General features: G+C 51.9%; 1 protein-coding gene across 1 annotated transcript in view; it reads right to left on the reverse strand.

The window, feature by feature from the left end:
- The window catches only part of SLCO2A1 (solute carrier organic anion transporter family member 2A1), a 76,858-nt gene extending 65,563 nt beyond the window's left edge, over nucleotides 1-11,295 (reverse strand). The window contains exon 1 of the mRNA XM_057740241.1: nucleotides 11,131-11,295. Coding sequence (XP_057596224.1) covers nucleotides 11,131-11,226 — 96 coding nt within the window. The 5' untranslated portion in view covers nucleotides 11,227-11,295. The remainder of the gene's footprint in view (nucleotides 1-11,130) is intronic.
- Between the last annotated feature and the right edge of the window lie 343 nt (nucleotides 11,296-11,638).

Genomic DNA, 11,638 nt, shown 5'->3' on the forward strand with positions numbered 1-11,638 from the left:
GTCCTTGCAGACAACCCCATCCCCTGGGTGCCCTCCTGGCTGCATCCTTGGTCCGTCCTCAGGGACCTGGAGACCAGCCTCCTCCCACCTTATGTCTCATTCCATGGACCACAAAGACATATCTCGCTGTGCTAGGCAAAGGTGGGTGTCGGGGGTCACCACAGACTTCAGGGCTTTTAACTGGTAGTTTTTTCTAATTATAAATCGGGACATGTTTATTGTAGAAATATGGAAAACACAGAACGTCACAAAGAAGAAAAACAAAGCCATATACAGGCTGCCCACTCAGAGCATCTCTGTTTGGGCATACCCTCTTCACGTCTCGTGACTTTTAAAGCTCTGGATCATTTCTTCATACAGTTCTCCATCTTGCTGCCTCGACTTCACATTGTAGGATGAGCCCTTCCCCCAAGTTGGAACTGTTCCCAATAAAACTTTAGAACATGTCCTGCAAACATTTCATAGAGAGATGTCCCATGATTTATTTATTGCCTCACCAGCTGCGAGATAAACAGGTCACTTCCTAATTGTACGTTTCTGAACAGATGAGTTACGGGAGGACACGGTGTTCAGCAGCCTGGGTTTCCATGTATTGGCTCGGGAAGGGATTCTGAGCCAAGTGCTTGCCACCCCCACCCCACGCCGGGTCCCTGGTCTCAATCTTGTGGGCTGGGGGTGAGTGAATGTTCAGCGAGAGAGGAAAACTGAGGAACAAGGGCTTTCGGGGCCACCACTGTCCAACCTGGCTCTGGAAAATAAAACAATAAATATAAGTAAGCAGCCTGCTGTGTCTGTCAGCCGGTTACGGGGACGAAAGCGGCAGGACCCCGGCCTGGCTGGTTGGAGTCTGTGGCGGGACACGGGCAGCAGCCACAGAGGACAGGGTCTTAAGACAGAGTCCCCGAATCGCAGCCCTGTCACTGTGTGATGAGGCAGTCACCACGAGCTGCCTGCCACTTTCCTCCGCTGCACCACGTGGACAACGCGCGCCTCGTGCACGTTTCTGGTAGCGTTTCCGAAAGGACCTGACCTTGCTATTTCACTAAACTTGGCACCTGTGGGTGCCCCCCCATGCATTTGCATTCACAGCTAAATACCCACATGTGCCCACATGTTTTATCACACAGATGTGTCCTGATAAAATGTATCCGTCTTTGTGGTGATAGCTCAGAAAATCATAATTGCTGCTAAAAATGCGTTGGTGCTGAGGGTGGGAATTTTAAATATTTGTGACTTTAAGGTAAACCCAAATGGGTTCGACTAACGCCCGTCCCCACTCCTTGTTCACTGCACACGTTTAGGTATTCAATGTACACGCTGGCTCCGAGGGCCCGTGCTTTCCTGGGATACAGAGGGCGGAGGCTGGAGCAGCAGGGAGCCCAGGAGGGCAGCCTCCTGACAACAAGGGTAGTTTAAACATGAAGTGGCAGCCACAAGGCCCTGAGGCTCACTTTCCGAGTCAGTGACAAGTTCCAGGGCTGGCGATGGCCCGCGAGACAAGGCCGGTGCTACACTACTTTGGCTCCGCCGGTCTGGGCGGGTGGCATAGGAGTGCAGCCTGGGGTGCAGGTGGAGATCCACAAGAATATTCCCACTGGCATTAGGCCGCCTGCCCTCCCGCATGCCCTCCGTAAGGGTCTCTGTCAGGCCCCCGGTGATAAAGTCAGAGACTGTGGTCCCAGGGCGCCCCTTGTCTGCTTGCTCCAGAGAGATGTCACTCAGCTGGAGGGTGGACCCAATGACCTGCCCAGGGCTCTTCCTGGACTCTCCGTAAAAGCTCTCAAGTCAGGGAGTAGCGAGAGCTGGGGTGAGGAGAGGAAGATGGGGGAGAGAAGGAAGAGTGGCGCAGGCCTTGATCTCCTGAGGGCATAACAACCTGGCAGGGCCTGCTGGGGCGGGGGTCCCATCATGGGAGGGTCTCTGCTGGTTCCAGGAAACCCCGGGCCCGCCATCCTCCACGAAGCCTGAGGCCCCCTCGTGAGTGCTGCCCAGAACCAGCGAGGAACGTTTGTGATCTGGGACAACAAGCGTCGGGGTCCACACGTGCTCCTTAGCAACGCCCACCGTCAGAGGCTGACCCAGCTTTTAGAGGAGGGTAGCCCAGGCCACGTGGCTTTCTGCTTCAACCCAGTTAGAGGGACTTGAGGGAGAGGGGAGACGGCTTTCTACCGGAAACAGTGAGGAGAGTGACCAGGAAGAGGGGGCTCTGCTAGCTTTGCTGTGGGCGATACACAAGGAAGGGCGGGGCAGACTCGGCTCAACATAGGAGAGACCTGCCAAAAGCCTGTGGTGCTACAGGTGCTGGGCCTGCCCTGTGATGTGGTGAGGTCCCCATCACTGGGCCTATGCAAGCAGAGGCGAGGACATGGCCATGAGGATTCCTGGCTCTTTGAGCACACGCATGTTCTCGTCACTATCAATTCTGAAATTCAGTAATTCTATAAGCGAGGGGCACCATGTTTCTATAGCTTAGTTTCATAATTACTTGTATGGATTCTATACAATGAGACGTTAAAAATGCTGCACAAATCCTTACAGGTAATGGAGGCAGGGCCAGGTGGGAGGACTTCCACATACAAACGCAAGGGAGAAGTGGGCCCTGCTGCTCGACTTCCCCTGGGAAGCCTCCAGTTCCTTCCTGCCTTAAGGCTTATTTCTATTTCTGGGCACCACCCCTAACCCTCCACGGGTGCCTCCCCCTCCCCACAGTCAATGGGTTGAAGTCCCTTCTTGTAAAATGTCACAGCGAGTGAGGCAGTGGGGTGACCAACTTATCCCAATCTGCCCAGAACGCTTTCAGTTTTAAAACTGAATCCTATATTCCCGGAAGCCCCTCGGTCCTGGGCAAATTGAGGCAGTGGGTCACACTGAGAAGAGGGCACAACAGGCCATTGTTTCTTGGAAACGGGGGGCCTCTAGGGAGCCAGGTGCAAACGGTGAGGCCTGGGGAAGAGCCTCCCAAGGGAGACACCCAGGAAAGGCTTGCAAGCGAGGCCCCTGCACCCACACTCAGCTCCGCGCCGCTCCCCTCAAATGCACTGTGAATCAAAGGCAAAGCAGGACAATTTCATAAGGGCCTGGTGCATAGGCAGGAAGGACCTGTAAAACAGACTGAGAAGGTGGTCAGCCTAATTCTGTCCTGCAATCTCTCTGGCAGCCAGTTGGGCGGGACAAGTGTGGCTCTGGCAGCCTGCTACTCCACCCACCCCCCCCCACTTCCAGCAATGTCCCCTTTCCCTAGGCCCACAGGGGCCTCACCGTGTTCTCTAGCCAGCTCCTATCCTGGGGTGTCGCACAGGTGCAGCCTGGACACTATCTGCCTTCCACACCCCACACCTCTCCCACCTAGGTCCCCTCTACGCCCAACAAACTGGCTGGGTGAATTACCTGGAAAAACTAGTTCTGACTTGAGGCCTGCTATGTTGTTTCTCAAACTCCACCTGGGGTCACATCTGGGAGGCGTGAGTTAGAGATGGCATCGCTTTCTGGAGCATCAGTGTTACTACAAGACTTGGGGGGAAATTGGGACTTTTCTGACGGTGCAGTGGTTAAGACTCTGCCTACCAGTGCAGGGGACACAGGTGCTAGCCCTGGTCTCGGAAGATCCCACATGCCACGGAGCAACTAAGCCCGTGCGCCACAACTACTGCACTCTACAGCCTGCAAGCCACAACTACTGAGCCTGTGTGCTGCAACTACTGAAGCCTGCACTCCTAGAGCCCATGCTGTGTAACAAAAGAAGCCACCACATTGAGAAGGCTGCACACCACAACCAAGAGTAGCCCCTGCTCTCCACAACTAGAGAAAGCCCACACGCAGCAGCGAAGACCCAAAGCAGCCAAAAATTAAAAAATAAAAAATAAAAATAATCAATCAACCAATCAATCAATCACAATGTTCTCATTTAAAAAAAAGATTTGGGGGAAAATACAACATATTATTTGGAAGCACACAGATAAATTGTGGAGAAAAAATAAAATTCACTTGATTCTAGGATGAAATGTAAAACACCACAGAAAGGTAATATTCACGGCTAGTTAAACCACATCTCCAGACACCTCCCTTCATCCCCTTGTCCTACTCTAGTGTGGAGACCCAGTCACTCCCTTCTAGAATTCAGGGCATCTTGGTGGGCAGATTGGCAACCACTAGCTTACTGCACCCTCCCTGGTGCCATCGGCATTTTAACAGAGGCTTCCTGTGCTCTAGGTCAGCATCTCCCAAGGTCGTTGGATGGCGCACCCTTCAGAACTTACAGAGGTATGGCTGATGTTTGGGTAAACAAAATAAAACTTGTCATCAGGACTCTCAGGTTCAAACAGAACTTGGGTGTACACCACATGTTAAAGAAAGGGTTGGTTTGCCCACATTTCTAGAGGCAGGGGGCCACCCTGTGGGGGTCAGTGCCAATGCTGACCAGCCTGAGTGTCCCACAGGTCACAAGTCCTGGGGTTACTGCCCCAGCTGGTGCCCTCTCCCCAAGCCACAGCCTCCACAGCATCTCCACCCAACAAGGCGACGAGGCTGGGAAGACGGCTCTGGGAGAGGGCTGCTCACTGGACAGCATCATCCCATCCATCCAGCCCACAGTGTAGTCTGAGACTCCTGGCCTTGGTTTCATCCCTCACCCCTATCGAATTTAACCCATCCCAGGGAATCAAGGTCCTCTAAACCGAGACAGCATGGATTGATCGCAGACAACCCGGTCAGCCCGCACCCTCTTCTTCTGCCAGGTTTCAGAGCAGGTCTCCTGCCAGAGCTCAGACCCAGCTGGCCCTGCTCCTGGTCTCATCTCAATCGGCAACTTAATAGCATGAGATGGGAATCTGAGAACCTGAAAGGACCTCAGAGATCACTGAGCTCAGGCCCCAAGGTTCACAGATGAGAGAATCCAGAACTGAGAGGCATGCTGTGGCCGTGGGAAGAAGGGTGCTGGCAGTCTGATGACCCCGGTGGGAATGCCGGCTTTGCCATTGACTGGATATGTGGTCTTGGGCACGCCTCGATTTCAAGTATGAAATGGAGACGCTGATACCTCCCTTGCAGGGCTGTTATTACTAATAGAAAAAGCTTAGGAACATAGATTGAAAAATCAAATTCAAGGGAAAAGATAACCATTCAGCTAAGGCCAGAAGAAAAGCTGGACCACGTAAATACATATGATCCCATCCAGCTACTAAAAGCAAGCTTTAAATCTGTCCTTAGGGACTTCCCTTGTGGCGCAGTGGTTAAGACTCCACACTCCCAATGCAGGGGGCCGGGGTTTGATCCCTGGTCAGGGAACTAGAGTCCACATGCGTGCCACAACTAAGAGTTTGCATGCCACAACTAAGGAGCTGGTAAGCCACAACTAAGGACCCCGCATGACACAACTAAGACCTGGCGCAACCAAATTAAAAAAAAAAAAATCTTCCCTTAAATCTACCTAAAAGGCAAAGTAGAAGGTAAACTGAATGGGTTATAAGATTTGGTAACCATACCATTGCAGAATGAAAATCAAGTTTTACCTGATATCAAGACTTGCTGTTTAGCCACAGTCATCAAGACACTGTGGTATTGGCAGAGCGATATACACATACATCAATGAAGCAAGATAAAAAATCCAGAATGGACCCACACACATATGGCCAACTGATCTTTGACAAAGACGCAAAGGCAATTCAATAGAGAAAGGACAGTCTTGTCAACAAATGGCGCAGGAACAATTGTATAATCACAGGCAAAGCAATGAACCTTGACCTAAACCTTGCACCTATACAAAAATTAACTCGAAATGGATCACAGATTTAAAAGTAAAGCTATAAAACTTTCAGAAGAAAACACAGGATTTCTCCTTCAGGAGTTAGGATTGGTGAAGAGTTTTTAGACATGACACTAACAGCAGGATCCGGAAAATTAAACATTGATAAATTGGACTCTATGAGAATCAAAACCTTTTTCTCTGTCAAAGATTCTGTTAAGAAGATGAAAAGATAAGCTACAGACTGGGATAAAATATTTGCAAATCACATGCCCAACAAAGGATTTGTATCTCACATATACAAAGAACTTTCAAAACAACAGTATAAAAATCCAGTTAGAAAATGGACAAAACATATGAACAGATATTTCAGTGAAGGGTATATATACACATGGCAAATGAGCACATGAAAAGATGTTCAACATCACGAGCCGTTAGGGAAATGCATGAGATCTCACTGCACACCAGCGCGAATAGCTAAAACACTCTACTGCCAGTTCCCTGAGATCTTGCGTAGGTCACCTCCCCTCTCTGGGCCCATTTCTTCATCTGGAGGAGGTTCCTGCCAGTGTTGACATTCTATTGTTGTATAAAAATGGGGTCTTCTTGTTTATTTTAACCAGGGCAGTGCCTCCCTGTAGGGGAGGAATTCTTAAAAAAAAAATAATAGCTAAAAATAAAACGTAGTAACAAACATCAAATGCTGGCCAGGATGTAGAGAAACTGAATTTCTCATACCTTGCTGGTGCAAATGTAAAACGTTGTGTCCACTCTGGAAAATAGTTTGGCAGTTTCTTTAAAAAATCAACATGTAACTACCATATGACCCAGCAAATGCACTCCTGGGCATTTACCCCAGAGAAATGAGAATTTATGTCCACACAAAAACCTATACATGACTGTTCATAGCAGCTTTATTAGTAATAGCCCCAAAAGTCCCTCAATAGGCTGGACAAATCACGGTACGTCCATGTCAAGAAACCGTACTCAGCAAAAAAAAAAAAAGAACAAACTATTGATACATGAAACAGCGTGGGTTCATCTCAAGGGCATTTACGCTGAATGAAAAAAGCCAATCTCGAAAGGTCACACACACTGCACATGACTCCACGTATACAATGTTCTCAAAATGATGAAATTACAGCACTAGAGAACATATTAGGGATAGTAGCTGGAAGGAGACCTCTGAGGCAATGGGATAGTTCTGCCTTGAAGCAGTGGGGTGGTGGTTCCCTGAATCTGTACACAAGAGCACATGTACTCACACATCACTGCGATGCCAATTTCCTGCTTTTGGTATTCCACTGTAGTTATATAAGACGAAAACCTTGGGAGGAACGGGGTAAACATAGGACCTCTCAGCACTATTTTTCTTGTGAATCTATAATTATTTCAAAATAAATCCCTCTTCTACTTGTTCTGTGGCAGTGCAGGGCACCAATTCATCACCAGGTGACAAAACGAAGCTAAGAAGAGCTTTGAGCACAGTCACAGGAGGAAAGGGTCTGAGTGATCTTCCACCCCCACCTCACCCGTTCCCATAGTTCTCCCTCCCCACCTCCCAAACCTGCCCCCTCCCCAACACACACAGAAGCAGGGCAAGGTAGGCCTCTCAGGGCACAGACATCCCGGAGATCACAATAAATGCTATCCCCAAGGTCCGAGAAACAGTCTGGGGAGGAATGAGCGTGTCTTAATTCACCAGGCTGACGAAGGGATTCTTTGGCCCAGAGGCTTCTCTTCAGAGTGTCTCCCCAAGCACGGATTGCAGGTTGCTGGGATATAGCACTTTCCTCCGGAAATTGAAAAGTTAAGCCCAAGCTGCTGCCCCATGATTGGGGTGCAGAGGCCCCAGGACAGTATGGACACAGGCCAGGACAAAGCACCTCTCCCTCATCTGGAGGCCTCCCTCCCAGGTCACAGGTCACCAGAGCCGCTCAGGCCAAGCTGTGAGATTCATCTATCCCTTTCTTCCCACTCTTCTTCCCCAGCCTTCCACCCCCACTGACTGGATAGCCATTATTTCACTACACTGGGGCCTTGGGGGGGGGGGGTAAGTTCCCAAACTTTGGGCAGCAGCTACCAATCGACCACTCCTTGTCTAAGATAACCTCAGTTTGGCCCCCAAAGTTTCATTTTAAGGAGAAACAGATCTCTTTGAGGCTGCCAGGATAAGTGAGCCACAAAGGCTCCCCGCTACCTCCCCGACCCCTGCCCCATAATTGTTGAACGAACCTGTTTTTAATTTAGAGCTTTGGAGTTCGGGATGCCGAACTGCTCCCTCTGACCGTGAGTGGTGAGCAGGTCCTCTAGTTCTTAAGAATGCTGTAAGCCAGAGGTCATCGAGACTGTCTCTAGAGTAAATACGATTGTATTGACTCCTGCAGAAGGAAGTACCCAAAACTCACCCGGAGCCTGAGAGTCACCAGGCTCTTGAGATGACATCAGGAGGAATGACAGGGTCTCAGCCTGTTAGTGCTTGGCCGCCTCTGTGCTGCAGCCATGCTCACGGCTGGGATGTGTGTGTCACCAGGGCCTGGAGAAAGCCCTGACCACTTGGAACAAGAACATCTGCGGTATCTCCACGTGCTAACACAGAGCTGACCAGTACCATGCGATAGGGAGGGCCGGGTGCACAGGGGTTAGGGGCTCTGACTCCGGAGGCTCACATCCCTGGTTCCTCTACACTCCACCCTCTCTGGCCAAGCCCAAGGGACTAGCCTCACTAAGCCTTGTTCTCATCATTCATGGGGACAGTAACAGCATTCAGTTGACAGAGCCGTAATGAGGATCGCACACGGGTAAAATATTTCCATCATTCCCAGTAAATTCAGACAGATCTGTTGCTGCGAGCTACTGCTGCTATTTTAGGATCTTATTAATAACTGTAGTTTTTCTTAACTATTAATTGTGTCTCCTGGAATGAGATGTAACTGGTGGAATAACAGATCCTAAATGACGTTTGAATTTGCAGTCTTGTTTGTTGGGGCGAGAAATAACCTCACAATGATGCCAATCCCAGAAAGCCCAGCATGGTTTATGGAACCATTTCCTATGCCTTATTCCACACAATCCTCGTGAAGGCCTTCTCCGCCCCGCCCCCGGGAGAAGGGAATTACTCATGTCTCTCAGTTTTCTGTTCTGCTTTTCTTTTCACATAAGGACTCTGAGGCTCAGGGATGCTTCCCTGTGTCACCTAGTTAGTAAGGGGATGGCAAGGGGCTTGGACCTGAGTCCCCTGGCTTCCTCCTCTTTCCCTAAACCATATGGCACGTGGGGTTTTGCAGGAATGTCATAAAGCCTCTTGGTTAGCCTGTCCCAACAACGAGGAACCTAGAAAAATGATGGGTCCTCAGGTTGGGTGTCCCATGTTCCTCCCTTGTCACACATGTCACGACATGTGCAGTCTATACCCCCCCCCCCAGGAGGGTGCAGGGCACCACCAAATGTTTCACTGGGGGGAGGAAATCTCTCATGAAATAGTAAAGCCCCCAGAAGCCAGCTCTGCCCCCTGGAAGAAAAGGCTTCAGGGAATTTAAGGAATGGAATTCCAGCCCCCAGATTTGCCTTAAGATAGCCAGTCTCCAGCCTGGTTTCAGGCTGAGACGTGAAGCTAAGTAGAAGTTGCTCCTAACTCTGGTCTTAGATCAACGAAGGCAACAATGAAAAGAATCTGGTTTTTAAAGTTCAGAAAAACTCTTAACTGGTATGAGACTTCAGGAAGCCAATTGGCCTGGGCTCAGGCCTCAGGCACGTCTGGCTAAACCATCAGCATGTGATAAATTATCTTATTTTTATAGATCTTCAAAGAAATTGCTGCCATAAATGCATTCATGTGAGGGACTCAGAGCAGGTCTAAACAGATCAGTCTCCTCTGGGCTTACTCTCGCTGTCAGCTGTCCCTCCTGCTCCTAATCCTAAGAGTGGTGAAAACAGAGGGAGTTGCCCCCACCCTGGCTCTCTCCAGGGCCTCTCTCTTTTCAGACCACCCAACCATTGCCCCTGCCCTTTCCTCCCAATTCCTAGTTTATAAACACCAGATTTTCCACAATTCTCTGCTGAAACTTCTCTAAACTCTTTTAAATGATGGAATCAAAGCCACACACAGTGTTCTCATCCCAGCCTGGCCAAAGGTGAGGCGATCTGAGGATTATTTTAAACTATCTCAAAATTTCTATGTCTTATTTATATACAACCATGGAATCAATTCAGCCTTTATTTAGTATGGTGTGGGGAAAGAGTAGAATCAGGAGTGAGGAGCCCAGCTCTACTGCTAATGATATGAGTAAGTACATAGATGGGCTCCATTATGACCTCCAGATCCCTTTCTGTCGGACACACATAGACCCGCATCCTCCTTTTGTGTGTTCTAGGTTCCCCTTAATTGCACAGCTGGAGGCTTCACCTAGCCCCATCTGATCGTGTGATTGCTGGCAACAACCTTTCTGCACCACAGTCCCCACCAAGAAGCCCTGTGCTTTGCCACCTCCCACATCCTCACTAAGGAGGTGCGTCCCTCAGTTGCTTCTGCCCTGACAGAAGAGGCTAAAAAGTCTGAATGTGGATTCAACCATCCCAGTCCTCTTGGACCTGTGAGGGGGTGAAAAGCATTCCTGACCCCCTGGGGAGGACAGCAGTCCTCACCACACAACTGCCAACACCCATCTTTTCTTCACCCACTCCCCATAACTTGCCAGGCACCTGCCTAGACTTTACTGAATAGACTCTGAAAGCCGCTGCTTTCCTGGGGCCAGGAAAGCTGGTCCAAGAGCTGCAGAGTTGGTTGTCAGCCTCGGGGGAATTCTCAACATTGCAGGCAGCAGCCCGTTCAGGTAGCAGAGCCCATGCGCTACCCCCTTGGGGAGGACGAAAGCTTAGTGGAGAACAGCCCTTCTGCCACCCACCCAGGGTGAGACGGGCGCTGATCTTCATTTCAGAGGGACCTCAGCCTGTCCCCTACAAGGCGCCAGACCCGGGCACCTCCAAGCCCACTCCCATAACGAAGTAACTGCCCACAGGAGCCCCAAAAGGCACCGCCCCTCCCCTCCCCGCCAGATGCTCTTTTTCAAAGAACTGGGCAATTCCCTCGGCTAGTGCCAGGGCTCTCTGAATAGAGTTGGCTCAATAAGGCAGGTACTTTCACCGCCCCGTTTCCTACCCTAACGAGGGCGTGTGAGCGCGCGCACACATACATACACACACACGCACGCACGCACATGCACACACATGCACACACGCCCAGCACGCGCTTTCCTGGCCTGGCGCCCCCTCGCCCGCGGCGAGGGGCCCGCGGGGAGCGCGGCGCCGACGGACGGACGGACGCCGGGGGAGGGGGCCCGCGCCCCCAGCGCCTCGCGGGCGCCTGCGGCGGGCCCCGGTTCTCCGCTCACCTTAATGTTGCTGAAGACAGAGCGGGGACAGCGGCCGGCCCGGCCCGCAGGGGCGCCGTCGCCCTGGCGCGTGCCGGGCTCGGGCAGGCTCCCCATGGTGGCGGCAGCGCGGGGCTCGGGGCGGGAGGCCGGGCGAGCGGGGCCGGGGCGCCTGGGCTGCGGCGGGCGGCGGGCGGCGGGCGCGGCGTCGGTGGCCGGAGCAGGCACGCAGCGCGGCCGGAGGAGACTGGGCGCGAGGGTGCGCGCCCAGAAGTTTTATAAGTGGCCGCCGCCGCCGCCGCCGATGATGAAACGCGCGCTCCCTCCTCCCTCTTTCCCTCCGGTGTCCAAGTGCGGCGAGCTCCCGCCCCGCCGCCGCCCCCTCAGACAGGTGTGACGCGGAGGCCCGCCGCGCGCGACCTCGTTCCGGCCGGGGTTGCCTCGGCGCCCGCAGCCCCGCTGGGACCTGCGAGGCTGCACCGCCCCGGGAGAAGACCCCGCCCGCCGGAGCGTGGGGGCGGGAGGTGGC

Source organism: Hippopotamus amphibius, chromosome 6, assembly GCF_030028045.1.
Source record: "Hippopotamus amphibius kiboko isolate mHipAmp2 chromosome 6, mHipAmp2.hap2, whole genome shotgun sequence".
Taxonomy (NCBI): Eukaryota; Metazoa; Chordata; class Mammalia; order Artiodactyla; family Hippopotamidae; genus Hippopotamus; species Hippopotamus amphibius.